This window comes from Taudactylus pleione, unplaced genomic scaffold, assembly GCF_031769625.1.
Source record: "Taudactylus pleione unplaced genomic scaffold, aTauple2 ptg000055l, whole genome shotgun sequence".
NCBI classification, from domain to species: Eukaryota; Metazoa; Chordata; class Amphibia; order Anura; family Myobatrachidae; genus Taudactylus; species Taudactylus pleione.
The window spans coordinates 670509-690474 of record NW_028284457.1 but is presented as its reverse complement, the minus strand read 5'-3'; the positions used below and the strand labels follow the sequence as shown (position 1 = coordinate 690474).

General features: G+C 43.4%; 1 protein-coding gene across 1 annotated transcript in view; it reads right to left on the bottom strand.

Annotated features, from left to right (window-relative positions):
• The window catches only part of STPG2 (sperm tail PG-rich repeat containing 2), a 975224-nt gene extending 955595 nt beyond the window's left edge, over positions 1–19629 (bottom strand). The window contains exons 1-4 of the mRNA XM_088464461.1: positions 19524–19629; positions 18638–18747; positions 12877–13041; positions 11070–11249 (exon numbers count right to left, since the gene is read on the bottom strand). Coding sequence (XP_088320587.1) covers positions 11070–11249; positions 12877–13041; positions 18638–18747; positions 19524–19629 — 561 coding nt within the window. The remainder of the gene's footprint in view (positions 1–11069; positions 11250–12876; positions 13042–18637; positions 18748–19523) is intronic.
• Positions 19630–19966: the final 337 nt, after the last annotated feature.

The window sequence follows — 19966 nt, the reverse complement described above, 5'->3', positions numbered from 1 at the left end:
CCACTCCCTATTACCTCCCTCAAACGCTGTTGGCCAGTCAATCACACTGCGAGTAAAAAGTTGCAGCGAGCAACTACGTTAAAGTACTTTGATGCATGCGCAGTATGACTTAGGTGCATGTGCAGGTTACCGATAATCGCTCAACTGTAAAACATTGGCTTAGTGTGCTTCTCTGAATCTGGCCCTATAACATTAGTTATGCACTACTGATTACTATAACTATAAAAATACTTAAATTTAGACTGATACAAAATTGGCCATAATTGAGCCCCAAAACAATGGCCTATTTTGCGTTCATAAAAAGCTGCAATTGTGTGTAAAGATGTGGACTCATACACTGTGGCTTCAATCGCGCCAAATAGCCCCTCTCCATGCATTAGGTCCCAGGGGACTCGGGCATGCTGAGCGTCTTTCTCACTCAGTGCTTGTTATTAGCATAAATAAAACAATTGGGAGTGACAAAACTACTTTGCTAGATGGCACTGATTAATTTGATGTGTAACATTTGTACATTTGTGTGTGACTGAGGGCCGTATTCAATTAGTTTCGCACCCGCGATACTTTTTCGCGTGCTGCACTTTCGCCGACTTCACGTGTTTTAGCCGCGGAAACTTATTGTGCGCACCCCCGCTATTCGCCGTATTCAATTCCAAAGGACGCAAGATCGCGTCTTGGTGAAATACTAACAGGCGAAAAGTGTTGGCAGAATTGGGGAAATCAGCCTGACACCCCCCAAAAGATGTACTAACATTGGGGATCAAAGCAGATGTCCCCGATTAGCCCTACTGAAGGTACTTGGTGTGCTATCAATTGCTCCAAAATAGCGGCTTTGCACAAGTGGTGAAGAATAGCATTAAGCAGTTTTTTGGGGGTGAAAATAAGTAGTCCTGTTAAATTTGGGGCACTTGAAAATGGGTGCAAGTATGGTTTAAAATTGCTAAAGTCAAGTTTTAAGTGCTGCAAAAAACGCACCTTCAGCAAGCACCTGCAATAAAAAATACACCTCCCCAAATACACCCCCCAAAAGTCTATTTCGCTAGTTTTTGCGTTTGTACCCCCACTTTGTACTTTTTCGCCTCCATTTTCAAAGAGTTTTTTTTGGGGTGTTCCTGATTTTGTTTTGTGTTTTTTTTATGCAGTTATCCTTTGGGGGGCTGTCCAAGGGCGCAGAGTGGTTTCCGCACCTTTGCACCCCAAAACCGCAATTCTGCACTTTTTTCCGCCGAGTATTCATAGGTGAAACATTGTCGCCTATTACACTGCACTGACTTTCCGCGTACGCAAAAAGTCTTTGCAATTGAATACGGCGAATAGTTTCCGCCTGGCGAAAAGATGCAATTGGCGATTCTTTTTCGCCGATCATGGCTTTTCACACCTAATTGAATATGGCCCTAAGTCTGAATCTGTGTACTTAGTGCTGCGATGCCGTGGTTCCTTCTCACACCAAGTTCTCTTGTGCTTCATCTGCAATTTTGTATGTGTTTAAAATGAATTCCTGTGTGGGTAAAGGTGCAGCCCAGGGTCTGTATTACACTTTGACTGCGATCCCATCCTGCCTTGGTAACACTTCCTACAGCCTCACACCCCAGTCCAGCTCACACTGCTGTGAGCTGGGCTGTTATACAGTGGCCAGTTAGTGTTTCACTTAGACAGTGAGGTTTTAGGACAAACGTTCTGTATTTAAGATCACTATGTAGGTTTCAGTGATCCTTAAAACTTTAATATAAACATAGGATATGGTGATAGGAACAAATCAAGTGGTAGCAGAAAAGACAAAAGCCGGGTGGCAATAATTAAATACAAACATATAAAAGGTCTTAGCAAAACAGAAGTTTGCATCCCCACAGAGACAGATTAAGAAATAGAACTGCTAGCACTGAATTTTAAGGCTCATGCATTTACACTTATTTTTTATGTCCTTTCATTAATGTAGATGTGAAATTACTATTATGAAGTTAAGTAGCTGCATTGCTTGCTCTTCTGATGGAAAAGTATTGTTTGCACTCTCTGTAGAATTACAATTGTGACCTAGTAATAAAAGCTCAGCTTAGAAAAACTTCTGCAGATATTAACAGAATGGTATATCTTAGTAGCCAGATAATCATGAGAAGTCGGCATGACAGGTATGCATTCCAAGAAAACATCTCTCAGCAAGAAAAGCAATCAGTTTAATCCATGTACTTTATACTACTGCAATAGTGAAACAGTGACGCCATCACTTATAACTAAAATCATGGAGAATATTTCACCCAAAGCACTATTTTAATTTAGGGTTGGACAATGTGAGATGAATAAAAGAAGAACATTTTGCTGGTGTTAATAGCAGCAGAATCTGGGAGGGGGGAAGCTTAGAGATTTACTAGTAGGGTCACAGATACTAGCAGGGCCAGACTGGCTATAAGGCACTTCTGGCAAATGCAGAGAGATGGGACATGCCGCAAGGCCACACCCTTGTGAGACATGGCCACACCCTTGTGAGACATGGCCACACCCTTGTGAGACATGGCCACACCCTTGTGAGACATGGCCACACCCTTGTGAGACATGGCCACTCCCTTGTGAGACATGGCCACACCCTTGTGAGACATGGCCACTCCCTTGTGAGACATGGCCACACCCTTGTGAGACATGGCCACACCCTTGTGACTTGCGGCATGCCTCTGTGAGACATGACCATGCCCGCCTTGATACATAACCACGTCCCTTTTCTGAGCGCACCTACACTACTAATGCTGAGGCAGATTCTTTCCCCCAGGCCCGCAATGGTTTTTAGCATCTACCCAATCGAAGGAACAAGGGAGCCCAGGTGTATGACTTTTTTTTCCTTCGTTTATCATCATTTGATTGTTATGATTTAATACTAGCACTCTGTAGCAACTCATGTTACTCTTCTCCCTTGTCTCCTCCAGTTTCTGCAACTTGCCTTTCTACACTCTTCATTCCTTCTGCCTTACTTCATACACACCCTGCATCCAAATACACACAATGAAATCAAAGACTGTCACACTGTACCAGAGCATTTGCTATCTTCTGCAAATGCACCATCTTTCTGAATATCAGTGGGTAGATGACGCTGGCCACAGAAATTAAGGGTGTGTGGCCCGCAACACGGAGGGGCGGCCACTGCACACGGGTCTCAAAGGGAGTTAATATGACCCTGCCTCTCTTGCTCCATATCTGCTGCACCACTTTTTAATAAATCCTAACACTGGCTTCCTGTGTTCTCCACTGTCCAATTGAAATTACTAAGCCTTATCAACAGAATTAAAACTTTGGGGTGCCTGGGTCATTTAAGAAAGGCCCTCCCATCTTTGTCTTAAAATTAAGATCACAGAGTAATCATTCATTAAAGGCAGAGCTTTAAATATAGGTGATACATATTAAAGGGACAATCAGACATATCACATCATAAAGTGGATATTTATGAACATTTATCCAAATACATTACAAAAACAGGGCATCCTACTGACCACAAAACAATACAGATAACATCCTTTGTGACTGCAATAAAATACAGAGCGCATTCTAGTAACCACTATTCAACACACAAAGAATTCTAGTGGATAAGAGAGCATTTTAATGACTATTACACAATAATACCCAAACAAATGAAGACAGGAATTTGTATACAAAATAAAGAATGTTCCTACAAAAATGAAATACATAAAGCTCTGGGCTGCACAAAATCATATTTGAAGTAACAGGGACCTCTGCTCTCAAAGCTTCACTTTTCTTCTAAGCTCACCTCTCCCCCCATGTGTCCAAGAGCTGATGGGAATTGTAGTTCTCTTTTACTCCTAATGCAATACTTGAATTATTTTCCATGTACTTCAATGAGAATAGAATTGGGAGGAGGATTTTAGCTGGGGAAAGCGGGAGCGAAAGATTGAGATAATGCCCTTTTTTTTTTTTTTATCACGTTATACTATTTGTTTGGCCGAAAACACATAGGATCCATAATAAGTTCACAGACCTAAGTGTTTTCGCAACTGCGTAGCAAAAACACAGCACTTTTCGGAGATTATTTTTTGGGACAAATCAGGTCTGCCCTGACTTCGGGGCTAATTGTATAACCCCCAGGGGATCCATTAGCAGCGGTAACTTACAGCTGCTAATTGGATACTGGCGTTAGTGTTTTCATTTGTTAATGTCAGTGCAATATGATTGGTTTCTGTGTTAACTTTGAGTACTAGTTATTTGCTATCAGGGCTATTTTTTGTTTTGTGGGGAGGGTGATAAGTCTGTTTATTAAATATGAACCCCAGTGCTTTTTACAGGTAGGAAGACCTAATTCTTAAATGTTGTGCTATTGTTTGAACTTTGAGGCTTGTTGAGGACATGAATAAACACTCATTGTTAGACTGTTCATGTTTCATGTACCTATCTATTTTTCCCAAACAGAGCCTCAATATTCCAAGACTAGAGATGAGCGGGTTCGGATCTAAGAGATCCGAACCCACCCGAACTAAGGGAATCCGAGTCGGATCCAAGCAGGCTCGGATGTTCCCGCCTTACTCAGATCTCTGACATCGACGCAAAACCATAGAGACAAAACCTTGCGGCTCGAGAGCTTTCGTTTCTATATATAAGGGACGCGGCGGGCGCCATTTCACTCCAGCTGTGGAGACTGAACAGGGAGGGAGGGTAGTGTAGGGCTGGGGAGAGGTGCTGTCTGCTGTGTCCTGGGCTGGTGCTGATCCATTCTGGGATGGTGCTGTGCTGTTTGCTGTGTCCATCTGGGCTGTTGCTGATCCATCTGGGCTGGTGCTGTGCTGTCTGCTGCGTCCATCTGGGCTGGTGCTGATCCATCTGGGCAGGTGCTGTGCTGTATGGTGCTGTGCTATCTGCTGTGTCCAGGGCTGGTGCTGATCCATTCTGGGCTGGTGCTGTGCTGTCTGCTGCGTCCATCTGGGCTGGTGCTGATCCTGATCCATCTGGGCTGGTGCTGTGCTGTATGGTGCTGGGCTATCTGCTGTGTCCAGGGCTGGTGCTGATCCATTCTGGGCTGGTGCTGTGCTGTCTGCTGCGTACATCTGGGCTGGTGCTGATCCTGATCCATCTGGGCTGGTGCTGTGCTGTATGGTGCTGTGCTGTCTGCTGTGTCCTGGGCTGGTGCTGATCCATCTGGGCTGGTGCTGATCCATCTGGGCTGGTGCTGATCCATTCTGGGCTGGTGCTGTGCTGTCTGCTGCGTCCATCTGGGCTGGTGATGTGCTGTATGGTGCTGTGCTGTCTGCTGTGTCCTGTGCTGGTGCTGATCCATCTGGGCTGGTGCTGATCCATCTGGGCTGGTGCTGATCCATTCTGGGCTGGTGCTGTGCTGTCTGCTGCGTCCATCTGGGCTGGTGATGTGCTGTATGGTGCTGTGCTGTCTGCTGTGTCCTGGGCTGGTGCTGATCCATCTGGGCTGGTGCTGTGCTGTCAGCTGTGTCCATCTGGGCTGTTGCTGATCCATCTGGGCTGGTGCTGTGCTGTCTGCTGCGTCCATCTGGGCTGGTGCTGATCCATCTGGGCTGGTGCTGTGCTGTATGGTGCTGTGCTATCTGCTGTGTCCAGAGCTGGTGCTGATCCATTCTGGGCTGGTGCTGTGCTGTCTGCTGCGTACATCTGGGCTGGTGCTGATCCTGATCCATCTGGGCTAGTGCTGTGCTGTATGGTGCTGTGCTGTCTGCAGTGTCCTGGGCTGGTGCTGATCCATCTGGGCTGGTGCTGATCCATTCTGGGCTGGTGCTGTGCTGTCTGCTGCGTCCATCTGGGCTGGTGATGTGCTGTATGGTGCTGTGCTGTCTGCTGTGTCCTGGGCTGGTGCTGATCCATCTGGGCTGGTGCTGATCCATCTGGGCTGGTGCTGATCCATTCTGGGCTGGTGCTGTGCTGTCTGCTGCGTCCATCTGGGCTGGTGATGTGCTGTCTGCTGCGTCCATCTGGGCTGGTGCTGATCCATCTGGGCTGGTGCTGTGCTAGCCGAAGTGAATAGTTGCCGAGCACATATGCACCTCATCTGTTCACAGTGCAGGGAGAACCCTGGTTGCAGCCCAGCATTTCGCAGAGTGATGGGTACCCCCCAGAGTGATGTCATGGTGCCAAGCCCCCACCCTGTGATGCTACATCCCATTTTTCCCATTATGAGTGCATAAATTAGAATGCAGCCTTGGAACCAATGACATCACTAAAGCATACATTTTGTGTGCATAAAATTTTTCAGTCAGCAATTACATTTACTGGATTCAAATGAACATCGCAAATGTCCAAAGCATTAATGGTATTTTAAGCATTAAAGTGTAATGGTATCACCTTTTACTGTTTGTTGAAATATTAAAACTCGCACATGAAATATAAGTAGGTATGTTCTCAGTTATTTCACCGCATTCTTGATGTATTTAAAATATTGTGAATAAAATATGTATGATACAATCTATTTATTTTAACTCATCTGTATTTGAATGAAATTATTACATGATTCTATTATTAACATTTTTCATAATTATATTATGTGTAAGTCTTTTAGAACAGCCTTTATGGCTGCCAAGAAATTTCGTTTTCTGTTTTGAAAAGACTGAATTTGCATTAACTAAATCATGGATTTCTAATGGCATAAAAAAATTTCCATGAATATGATATTGTTCTGTGGTGTTTGTTTCAGATACTGAATAGAATAAGTGGCAGTGTATTTGGCAGTTACCAGGTTTTGGATCAAGTGTGAGTGAACAATTGTAATCATGGACGGATGAACCAAAATGGAGATCAACACCTCTGTGAAGACGAAAATAAAACCGAATAGAGAGATGACTATTAACTGCAAGAGCTCCCGTGGCAGTATATGCTAAAAATAAGCATAGTTCTTTTATACAGATATAACAGTGAACACCTCAAAATAATGATTGTTAACCATATTTGGCACAATATATTTTCTGACTCCCATTACCATATGAATAAAGCAAATGTTTATTTTGTCCCCACAATACTGTATAAGAGAACCATCAATGGTCCATTTGCTATAATTACAAGCTATAATCTTCCTGGCTATAGAAACAAAAAAGTCCTAAGGCAGAACTACTTATTTATTAAAGCCAGTTCAAGTGTACTTATTGTGTATAGCTAATCATATATGTGATTCTTGAAGAAATTAGTTAAAAGTTCCTCAATAATTGCAGGCCACTCCTTCTGTGACTACTACTTACTGCTATAATACCATGGGTTGAAACTTCTATACTCTGTGTGGGATGTTTCCACTCCATAAATCTTAGCACCCACAAAATGGCTATGTTCATCTAGACATTTAAAAAGGTAAATTTAAAAGAAACTATACATTTTTAAAGGCCAATTCCATCCAAAACTAAAATTATGTTGGGGTGGCCTAAAATAAAAGTAAAATTTTACACAATAGCACTCAGTGATTCAAATGATTCAGCGAGTCCACTGAGGCATGATCTAACAGAGGATCAACATTGCTAAAATTAGGTCTCTTATCCCTATCCTCCTTCTTTTTTCATTGAAAACATCTCCCTCTCCTCTGTCTTTCAAACTGCTAGGGTGTCATCCTAGACTCTACTTCTCTTTTTTTCCTCACTTTCAGTCCCTTGCCCAATCCTGCCACCTCCACCTCCTCATTCATGCCCTCATCTTTTCTCTCCTAGATAACTGTAATACACTCATCTCTGGCCTTCTAAACTCCTGCTTCAGCTCTCTTCACTCTACAGTATCCTTTACTCTGCTGCTCACCTCATTTTCCTCTCTTGTCGCTCCACCTCTGCTGCCCTATAGCCAGTTGGCTTCCTGTCCCCCTTAGAAACAAATTCAAGTTAATCTTACTTACCTACAAAGTGTATAGATGTGCGGTTTGGTTCTCCAGAAATCCGAATCCACCCGAATTACGTGGATCCGGGTAAATTTAAGTCGTGGTCCTGATCTCCTGAGGAGATCGGGTAAATCCGAGTCGCAATTCAGATCTTTTTGCAGTTCGGAATTCAGATTTTAAAGCCGAATTTCGGGTTTTGGATTCATAAATTACATGATTTTCACTGTTTTTAAAAACTTTTTATCTATTTTTTTTAAATATATCCAGATCCATAACCAAAACAAAAACACTTGAGGGTGGTTTTGGCAAACCAAAACCAAAATAAATAGAAGAATCCAAATTCAAAACCAAAACACATCAGTGCACATCTCTACTAAATTAAGCCATAATGAAGCCATAAATTAACTACTACATCTCTAGTCACTCACACTTCCTCCCATACAGTACCACCCCAACCTCTGGAATGCCATCCCAAGTCCAATCATACATACCTTTAACTTTCCAGACATTAAACGTGCCATTAAGATATCTATTCACTCAAGGCTATTATTCCTCGTACAAACTTTCCAACCTCTTACATCCCCACGGCTGCACCCAAGCACTGCCTAAACAGCCAGCAACATCACAAAGAGGACACCGCCGGTACCTCTGCACTGCCGACACCGTCGGCACTTCCGCACTCAGAACACTGCTGGCACTCATGCACTTCCGACAATGTAGGCACCCCTACACTGAGAATATAGCCGGCACTCCTGCACTGCCAATACAGCCAGCACTCCAGCACTGAGGACACCGCCGCCACCCCCGCACTGCTGACACCACTGGCACCCCATGTACTGCCGACACTGACGGCACTTCCACACTCAGAACACTGTTGGAACTCCTGCACTGCCGACAATGCCGGCACACTCTGTCACAGTAAGTGCACCATTGGTGTATCCAACCTGCACTGTATCCAACCTTAACTGTAACCTGTACTGTATCCGACCTGCATTGTATCCGACCCACACTGTATCGGTTCCACACTATATCCCGCACTGTATGCGTCCAGGACTACATGCGACCTGCACTGTATCCAACCCACACTTTATCCCGTACTGTATGTGACCAGGACTGTATACGACCTGCACTGTATCCGACCCGCACTGTATCCAACCCACACTGTATACTGCACTGTATCCAACCCACACTGTATCCTGCACTGTATCCCACACTGTATCCTGCACTGTATCCGACCCATACTGTATCCAACCCACACTGTATCCCACACTGTATGCGTCCCGAACTGTATCCAACCCACACTGTGACCCGCACTGTATCCAACCCGCACTGTATCCACCCCGCAGGCACTGTTTTTATGGTTGGGGAGATTTTGGGGAACTGCTCAACAAAAAGGCTGATTGATCACATTACTAAGTTGCAATCATTTCTAAACAGAAATAACTGCTTTGTATTTGTGCCGCTGCTCTGCTTCTTAGTTTAGCCAGCCAGCCTTTGGCTTATATTGGTGAACAATATTGTGAGGTGAGGTGGTCAAAATTGAGTGGAAATTACTGGAAATTAATATTATTGTGGTCAATAATACTCTTTGAACAAAAAAGGCCCAAATTATGTGATTTTATCTTATTTTGTAAATTTTTGGAATAAAATGCAAATCCAGTAACAGCGTTTTGGCAAAACCACAACCAAAACCAAAACGAATCAGAACAAAAACTAGCAAATCTCTAATATATATACACAGAGTTATGTACTTGTCTGTATTAAGGCGCATATCCACTACACGAGTAATGAACGACTGTAGAATTACGACATCGTTATCGTACAATCGTTCATTATACTGTGCAGTGCCCACACTGAACGATATGTCATTCAGTGCAAGCACCCACCCTCATCCACTAACATGCACTACCTGTCGATATCGTCAGGTTGGGCAGTATGTTCAGACGATGACAGATGCCAACAATGACCAGCAGGAGCGCGCATCGCTGGTCGCTGCTGGCATACTCATTGCGCGATAAATGAACAATTGCACTATAACGATGTCGAGCTCGTTAAATCGGCCATTTATATCGTGTAGTAGATATGCGCCTTGAGTCTGTACCCTTATATAAAGCAATACAAATCCCTTGTGGTGCCATATGAATAAGAGAATTGTCAAAGACCCCCCCAAATGAACCTTATCAATCATTAGGTGCATCGGAGGATCCAGGTGAATTGCCACAACTACAAAGAGCAGTTATGTAAGACTTTGAAAACATAAAAAACATTTTACATGGCTTTACTATGTTGTCTGTTGGGATACTGCATTTATTTAATGCACAGTTGTATGGAAATGGCAGGTTCTTGTTCGATGTTTCCTATTTTATACATATCTTTATTATTAGGCAGTACCTGATAAATATTGTTACATCTGGGAATTCAGCAGTCTATAAAAGAAAGCCTCCGAAAACAAGGTCCCAAATAAATGTTGGTAGTGTTGGTGGAGTGGGATGCACTGCTTCTGTTTGCAGTCATGACAAACGTACTCTGAAAAAAACCCAGCTTAAAATTAAAATCTGCAGGGGACTAAGGGCGGGATGTACTAAGCAACGCATTAGCAATGCAGTACATCCCCCCTGTCTTCGGGTACATACCGCGGCATGTACCAAGAATTTCGCAAAGGACAGCTCTCCTGAGAAGAGCTGTCCTTTGCAATGGCTCCGGGCAGAGGGACTTCTGGTTTAACTCCCAGAAGTCCCTCTGGTGTCCTTCTGCACATGTGCAGAAGGACGCAAGCCACAGGGGCCCAAGAGAGAGCGTTACCCATCGGGACGAATTCCGGTGCGTTGAACATATGGGGAATACGGTAAAACCCCCGAAAACAGCATTTTCGGGGATTTACCGCATTTTCTTATTTAGTACATCTCGGCCTAAAAAGGCATTTGTTTCAAAATGCGAAAAAGAAAGCCGTTGTGGAACCATTCAAGCAAGAAATTGAAAAACAAAACTGTTTATTCAACCTGACAGTTTGCAATCTTTGACAACAGACAGATGATACAACGTTGTGGGCACCACTTATAAAATGGTTAATGTACATAGGTGGTTGGTTGTGTATGACAGTCAGCATTTTAAAAAACTATCTTTGCTGTTATAGGTACCTATTGTATTACCTGTAAATTAGAAAGTAAAACACTCTATTTTCTTAGTTAAATAAAATTGGAGTTAGCCTTAGTATTGAAAAGTCCTGCTATAGTATTGAAAGTCAAAATCTTTAAGTATGATTTGCACTTACATTTGAAGGCTGATAATAGGCAGGACCCAAAGTACTGTCCATGGGAGGTGGAAGTTGTCTGACAAGGGTACCATCCTTGGTTTCTTCATAACCAAATGCTTGCCCTGGCACAGGTATGGATGGTGCACCAGTCTTCTGTTGCTTTTTAGCCTTGCTCTGTATAGGTAATAGTAACAGTGACTTAGCCTCCACTATATTTAAGAGCAACAAAGTCTCTGATCTTATCCCATCAATACCTGAGTCCTTTAGTCGGCAGGACATGTGCCCTGAGATGTACCTATTCTACCAGGTTCAGTTCATTGTGACATCATTACATGTTCTATGATGTCACCAGCTAATGTTAGTGTTCCAGTGACTGGCAGAAACTGATAGAGTTTAGGTCATGTAACTACAATATAAACATGCACCAGTATGACAGTTATTTATTGTGGTTATTTTATTCACTTGTTAGTAGTTTTAAAAATGGTTTATAGATAAAGAAACGTATTGGACAATGAATCAAAATAATAGAAATAAACCAGAATAAAATACTCTACATGCTGAAAATAAGACTCATCACCAACCACACGTGATTATGTATATAAGGCCTGACTCAGAGATAAACACAACTGCAATTTGCACGCAGAGGAAGCGATTATATGCCATTGCGCATGCGTATGCATTGCAGTGCGCATGAGCAAAGGCAGCAGTGCGTCCGCTGTGCGTTCACACAGACCATGGAGGCCCATTGCAGATTGATTGACAGGAGGGTGGAAGGTGGAGACAGGGGGTGTTTAGCAAACGTTTGGGGGTGGAGACGGGATGGTTAGCGAAACGCAGGCATGCCTGGCCGTTTGAACGCCGTAATGTTGACGTGTATAAATTAGCCACTACAATTGCATATGCAGCTCTGCGTGGCAGAAGAGCTCCCTGGCCTGCGTCAGGTCAGACCAGCCACAAGGGTAAAATGCCCACCGATGTACTTCGATGGTACCGACATTTAAGTAGATATGCGTAGTTGCAGGGCCGGCTCCAGGGGTCGGAGCACCCTGTGCCAGCCCCCTCCAGGGTGCCCTATCTTCGCGCGCGGCTTACCATAGGCCACGCCCCCTACATGATGTTGGGCTTCCCCCAGACCTCTCCTGTCACTGAATGGATGCCGTGCGCATGCACGCAGCATCCATTCAAAGTCTCCGGGGTCCGGCACTGCCGCACAGCTGTGGCAGTTGGGGGTCCCCAACCTCCCAATTTAACCACCCGTGGGCCACTTCGGCCCACGGGTGGAACAGCGGGACAGTAATGTGCCGCTGAAATCGGGTTGGGGAAGGGTGCGCCCTCTACGGGTGCCGTCCCTGTGCGACCGCTCAGGTCGAACACCCCTAGAGCCGGCCCTGAATGGTACACAGTCATACCAAAAGTATGCTACACTTAAGAAAAATGTCAATGTGTACAGGTCACTTACTCCTAAAGCATGATCAACAACTTCTATGACATAGCTGAACATTAATATCACATCATGGCAGTCAATAATACATGTTTTCTGTTCCTTGACGCCGATAATTGCAACTTACCTACTCTACTCTTCTAGATTGAATAGTTATTTAGCCAGTAGCCCATTTGAGAAGTTAGTTTCTCAATGGTCTATTTGTTAAACTAATATACCTTTGTATTAATTCTTAATTAATTCTTAATAATCTTTAATTATTGTGCAATTCCATTTTTCAGGTCTAAACTTTGTGGACCAGTTTGATTCAAAGGCACAGCACTCAACTTTGATTTCTAGCAAAATGTCTTATTTTCTATTAAAAACATTGGACCCATCTCATACCATAATATAATATTTCACATTTTGAGACTTGGAAGAAGTCTTCTTTATTCCGTCCATATCTATTCCAACCTGCAGGTCGTAGGCACCAGGTCCAGGGAGAGAGGAGGCAGACTCCCGAAACCGTGTCTCTTTGTTCTGGATAGTTTGTCCTCCTTTCACCTTTTCCTAAAAACAGATCATCCAAACTATGGTAATGTAATATAGAAATAACAAAACATTGCACACTAGCTATAACGACTACACAGAGGCGTTCAACGAGTAAAATATAATTAATAGTTCATGACAGGCTCCAACCAAGCTTGTAATCCTTAAAATAAATATCTTATTGTCAATAAAATATTTTATATAATATTACTGAGCTCTACCATAATTGCCTCATTTGCAAATGTGACATTTTTCAACAAGCACAGGAAATGTAAACATTTTCTCTTCTTAGAGCATGTAATAAAATAGGATAACTAGGCTCCATATACTAGCATAGAAAACTGAATTGCCATATTAACCTGGAAAACACTCAGTAACAACCAGGGGTGTATTGGGATGGAAAACCAGCCCGGGAAATTTATGGAAGCAGCCCTAATGGGGACGGGGTCTGTTGAGGGGACGGTATCCCTCCTCATTGGGCCTGATCCTGAATTGGATGCAAAAAATATGTTTTTAAGATGCTTTTCACTTTACTTTTTACATAGAACCCAGTGTGGATCTTGCGTGTGTGTGTGAAATAGATTTGGCTATTATTCTCTTCCCAAAATACATATTATAGCAAAAAAACATTTCCCCACAAAAATGTACATTTAAAAACATATTCATACAATCTAAATGTAATGCCCAGCGTTGCCTGGCTTTCTTTTTGATTTTTTAAACTATTGCTGTCCTCGATGCTGCCTTTTTTTTGTTTTTGCTACTCTCTCATTCTCTCTTCTGCCCTCCGTTTCTCTTCCCCTCTTCCCCATTCTTATTCCATCTCTCACTTCCCGCTCTGTCTTTTCCCCATATCCCTTTTCTCCCTACACAATTTCTCTCTCTCTTGCTCTGATATTCTCCTTCCCTTATCTTTTATCCCTCTACTTTGTCTCTCCCTTCCCTCCTGTCTTCCACTTTTCCCTATCTCGCTCTCCTGCCCCTCTATGTCTGTGTCTGTTTTTGTTCTGGCATTCTTTCCTGCTAATTTTTTGAGATGGAGAACATTGATGGTGATTGTGTATTATTTAGAGTGAGAGCCAGGGTGAGTGTGTGATATGTAGCTTGAGTGATTGTGTGACTGGTAGGAATACTGTAATTTATGAGTGTAGGGACATTGAGGGTCAGTTTGAGTGATACAGAGGTGAATGTGACTGAGTGACAAAACAATGAAGGTGGCAGGAATATTGAGGTTGAGTAACAGGCAGGGTAAGGACACACAGTGTGATGGCAGGGACACTAAGGGGGAATTACAGGGAGGGTTAGGGCAGGGACACCGAGGGGGAGTAACAAGGAGAGTGAGGGCAGGGACACCAAGGGGGAGTTACTGGGAGGGTGAAGGCAGAGACACAGAGGGGGAGTTTCAGGGAGGGTGAGGTCAGGGACACCGAGGGGGAGTTACAGGGAGGGTGAGTGCAGGGACACCGAGGAGGAGTTACAGGGAGGGTGAGGGCTGGGACTCCCAGGAGGAGTTACAGGGGCGGTGAAGGCAGGGGCAACAAGGGAAGTTACAGGGAGGGTGAAGACAGGGACACCAAGGGAGTATCGCAAGGAGGGTGAGAGCAGGGACACCAAATGGGCATCACAGGGAGGGTGAGGGCAGGGACACCTAGGGGGGAGTTACAGGGAGGGTGAGGGCAGGGACAACCATGGGGAGTTACAGGGGCGGTGAAGGCAGGGACACCCAGGGAGATTTACAGTGAGGGTGAGGGCAGGGACACCGAGGGGGAGTATATAAAGAGATAGCATCTAGGAGGGTATGTGGGCAAGTACCATTATTGTGGAGTGGAGTACTAGCTTGATAAATATGTGTGTAATATATATATATAGCAGTCCAATGTCCATATAAAATAGAACAGGCGGAACTCCAACGGACTTCATATGTGAAGAAAAACTTTTATTACCAACGTTTCAAGGCCACATCAGCCTTTTCATCAGGGTGTAAAAGATACAAAATGCTTACCTTAAATAGGGATACTATTTGGAATAAGGCTATAACATAACAAAATGTGGAAAAAGTGATGCGTGAATACTTTCCGGATGCACTGTACAGTCATGCCTTATCACATAATTGGTCCTGTTCTCTTTCCCCTAAGGGTGCCACGATGTATGCACGTTTTACTTTTTTGGCCTTTTTCTCTTTCCGTAACCTGAAGCATGCTGGGTCTCCATATTAACTTTCCCAGCCATGCATGCATCATACGGCGCCTCTCCATGACGTCATACACCACGCAACACCCGAACAGTGATAGGAGACGGACACGCACTGGGTCACAATGGGATTAGTATCCCTATTTAAAGCAAGCACTTTGTATCTTTTACACTCTGATGAAAAGGCCGAAGTGGCCTTGAAACGTTGGTAATAAAAGTTTTTATTCACGTATGAAGTCCGTTGGAGTTCTGCCTGTTCCGTTTTAAATGGACATTGGACTGCTGTCCATTTATATACACACACACAGTATATAACATTACTAAAGCAGATTAAATAACACTAAATAGCCAAATTCATATAAGGAGGAGGAATTTCATGAAATGCAGAAAATCATTAATATATATATATATATATACTTGTATTTTCAGGGCCTTTCTAGCTGTGATGGCACGGCAAGTCCCAGCACATTCAGTTGACAAAGTGTGCTGGGACTTGTAGTCTCATCACAGCTGGACAGGCAGTCAGTGATCTAGTTGCACATAGGACGCCCGGGCTGCTTACCTAGAGCTCCAGTAGTGCGGTGGCTGCAGAGTCCAGGATGATGACTGTCAGACTACACTGGACTACTGGGAAGGGGGGCTGAGGAGGATGAGGAGGCGCCCCACCCCCGCCTAAATCCGGCATCATGACCCGTTCCTGAGTCCTGACCGGCATTACATGCTGCCCTCACTGCTGAGAGGTGGTCTTGTGCAGAATTGGACCACCTCTTCTAACACAGCCACACACGCAGTGGTTCCTCGGCTGGAGCACAAGGGCGTACCATGACAGCTTCCTGTTTGCGTTCCATAGTGGAACGCAAATCCAGGAAGCGCGGCAGCCGGCAGCCTGGCACATAGAAATTGGCCTGGCCCGGCAGCTAATTTCAGCCGGCCCAGCAGGCAGTGTCAGCCAGCCCGGCAGTAACTTTCCTGCTGTCCCGATGGCCCAATCCGCCCCTGGTAACAACTATTGTAAAATATGTTACAATTGTAATCTTGGTATCTAAACACTTTTTTTCTTTTGTAAAACCTAGTTAATTTTTCCATATTCTGTAGTACAGTAATTAGGTCTCAGCATTTTTTTTATTGAACCTATGACAATGAGGGTTATCTATAAAGAATGCACAGATGAACCTAAATATCCACCAAGGGTGTAACGAACTTTAAAGGGGGCAAAATTTGAATAGTAAAATTTAAAAAAGGCTCTACCCCCTCTTCACCCCCCAAATCACTGTGAGGTGAGGTAAACTAGGAGCAGTTGTATAAACCAGGGCACATGCTAATGGCTTTGCAAAGCCATGTTTATTAACCTATGCAACTCTATGCTTACGGTATGTGTGGTTTTCTGCACTTGGGAGGCCTCATAGCCTCTAAGCTCCTGACACATAAATATTGATTTGTTCTGTGAATGCTGTCGACAACATTCAGATCAAGCAGTGCTTGTGTAGGAATTTAGCACCTATGCTATCTTTTATGTACAGGAAAACACATAGGGGTCTATTCATCATCACTTAATTTCTACAAAAGCAGGTGAAATTAACATTTTCACCTGCTATTGTAGAAATTAAGTTATTGGGCCATTCATCAAGAAGGTAAAGCAGGAGATATCGCAGATATCTCCTGCTTACCTTTCTATCCAGAATGGCCCGCTGTCCCCATACACTAGTATCACAGATATCTCCTGTTTACCTTCCTCTCCAGAATGGCCCGCTGTCCCCATACACTAGTATCACAGATATCTCCTGCTTATCTTTCTCTCCAGAATAGCCCGCTGTCCCCATACACTAGTATCACAGATATCTCCTGCTTACCTTTCTCTCCAGAATAGCCCGCTGTCCCCATACACTAGTATCACAGATATCTCCTGTTTACCTTCCTCTCCAGAATGGCCCGCTGTCCCCATACACTAGTATCACAGATATCTCCTGTTTACCTTCCTCTCCAGAATGGCCCGCTGTCCCCATACGGGGACAGAATTCAACAAGCTTCGACAATACAATATTTTCAGAGATTGATTGCGGAAGCATTCGCCATCTTCAGATGGCGAGTGCTCCCGCTACCCGCTCGGGAAGGAGTCCTGAGTCACGAAAAAGAGATCCTTTCAGGCCCCTCCACCCCGTCTGGCTCCTTCTGTCGGACGTGGGACTCTTGTGCTCAGTTGTCTCACTGCTCCGAAAGGAGCAGTGAAAAGATTCACTGCTCCGGAGGGAGCAGAGACAGCTGATTTGGATGGGGGATGTACTAAGCCTTGGAGACAGATAAAGTAGATAGAGATAAAGTACCAACCAATCAGCTCCTAACTGTAATTTTTCAAACACAGCCTGTAAAGTGACAGTAGGTTGCTGATTGGTTGGGATGCCATTTCTCAGAATGCCGATGCCGGAATCCCGACACCAGTCAGAATCCCAGTGTTGGCATCCCGACAGTAAGTAGTGGGGTTAGGGGGATGGTTATGGTTAAGCACTAGGGGGAGGGTTAGGGTAAGGCATTGGGGGGGAGGGTTAGGCACCTTGGGGGAGGGTTAGTTTTAGGCACTAGGGGGGAAGGTTAGGTTTAAGTACTGGGGGGGAGGTTAGGTTTAGGTTGGGGGGGAAGGAGGGGTTACTTACCGACAGGTGTGGGTATCCTTACCCTGCCGGCGTCAAGATTGTGACTGCCGGGATCCCGAGCACCGGCATCCCGTGCCCAACCCCTCTAAGCACCTAATTCAACCCAGCTCTGCCCATATCTAGCCAGCTCCTCCCATCCTACTGAACTAAAAAAAAATCATTATTCACATCCATTTAACAATTAATAATAAACATGAATTAAAATTATATTACATTGTGTGTTCACTTGTAGTTCCACTTTGCCTTAAATAGGCTGTATTATATCATGTTTAACCTAGAGTAGCATCATTTGTGAATTCTATCCCCACATTAACGCAAATTCTCTAGTACCAATTAGTTATGGTTCCAGAAAATAACAATTGTGTGGACATCATTCACAATCCATTTAATAAAACTTTTATTTTATAAAGTAAGATAATGTATAAAATATTTACAATTAAAGGAGCTGGAGCAAATGATTTAAAAGCAGCTCAGACGCTTTAACATACATGAGTCCTGTATGAAGTCTTGTACCATCATTGGGAACATTCTCAATCCACATAAAGAGTGAGAAGTCCCATAGAAGCCTTGCACAATGTGCCTCGCCGCACATTAAAGGATATAACGGTACTGTAAACATCGCTTATTTTAATCACACAACATAAATAGCAATGCTAGGTACCAGTAACAACCCACAGAGACACATTGCTCCTATGGGACCTTGCCCTTAATTGAGTCTCCTTTGTCTTCGAAGTTTCATTATCTCTGTCCTCATTTGAATAATGTATCAATATTAATTTCACCTTTACATTGGAGAAATCATAGTGTCCTGGTCCAGGCGCAATAGCCATGGTCTGCGGATCATTAAAGGCAAAATCCCGTTTTGCCACTGATAGAAAGGGGGCATATCCACCTATAACATGAAGACAGGAACATGAAGTGTAGAATGCAACACAGTCACATTATCTATTAATGTCATAGCCAAAGAGAGTCTACATACGATGCCCAAATAAGGACATCATTTATTAGAAATTTTAAATAATGCAGAAAAATAAAACAAACTATGTAAATCATTTGTTACTGTCAAGAAATTATTACCCATAAAGCTCTTCCTTTTGTTTATATAAAAAAAATGTATGTGAACAAGTAGAACGTATTTTTCTAATTAAATAGCAAAAACTCATGGACAAGCTTAGCACTACAAAGCTACTGCCTTTATCTAATCAAATACCCTTTCTCCCGGAGGACCTACATTTTACACCCTGGTGAAAACCAACTTATTCATTTTAGCTTTGTATTTGCCGTTTTTTAGAAAGTGAGTCATTTTACATTAGTAGTCTTCTGGACAGTTAATGCAGTATGGGTTGTAGTTAGCTATATTTTGGGTGTCCTTTTTACATTTCACTTTCCCTCAGAAAGTATAGCTTGTTACAGATGCCAAGTCAGAAGTCAATAAATCATTATGTACTGGACTACGGCTTATGCTGTTACAAGCATTTGGGGGCACATCTAATAAACTAGCAGAGGCATTTGTTGTAGCAATGTTGAGATACTACATAAACGACCAACAGATCCAGCAAGTCTGACCTTCAAGTCTCAAATTAAATGATTTCCAGCAATATATTTCTCTTGAAAAATTGTTGCCTAATAGACAATCCCTGGTTGTAACACTAATATTTTGCAACTAACCTGGTTTAAGTGTCTTATCAGAGATCAAGTCATAAGATCCTGGTCCCACATTTTCCTGCGTGCTGCCCAAAGTGACAGCAAGCGATCGAGGTGCACGATCATACATCTCAACAGCCTCAACAGAATATTTATATATTACCTAAAAGGAAAGAAAACAAGTATATTATGCATCTATCCATATCACATGGCTTCCATACTGTATGCAGAAATCATTTGCTAAGAATAATATATGGAAAGGATCAGGAATGAGGAATTGTTTTAAATATGAAAATCATTTAATATGTTTTCTTAGTGTAATGCATATAAGAACATTAATTAAAAAAGTAACGATTTTGTCTAAACAAATTTACATCAATTATGAAATGTTAGCGGTCCCAAGCGCCATGACGCTCAGCCCACTTAACTAATCTGGAGACACGGATATCAAGCGTAATGATATAAGA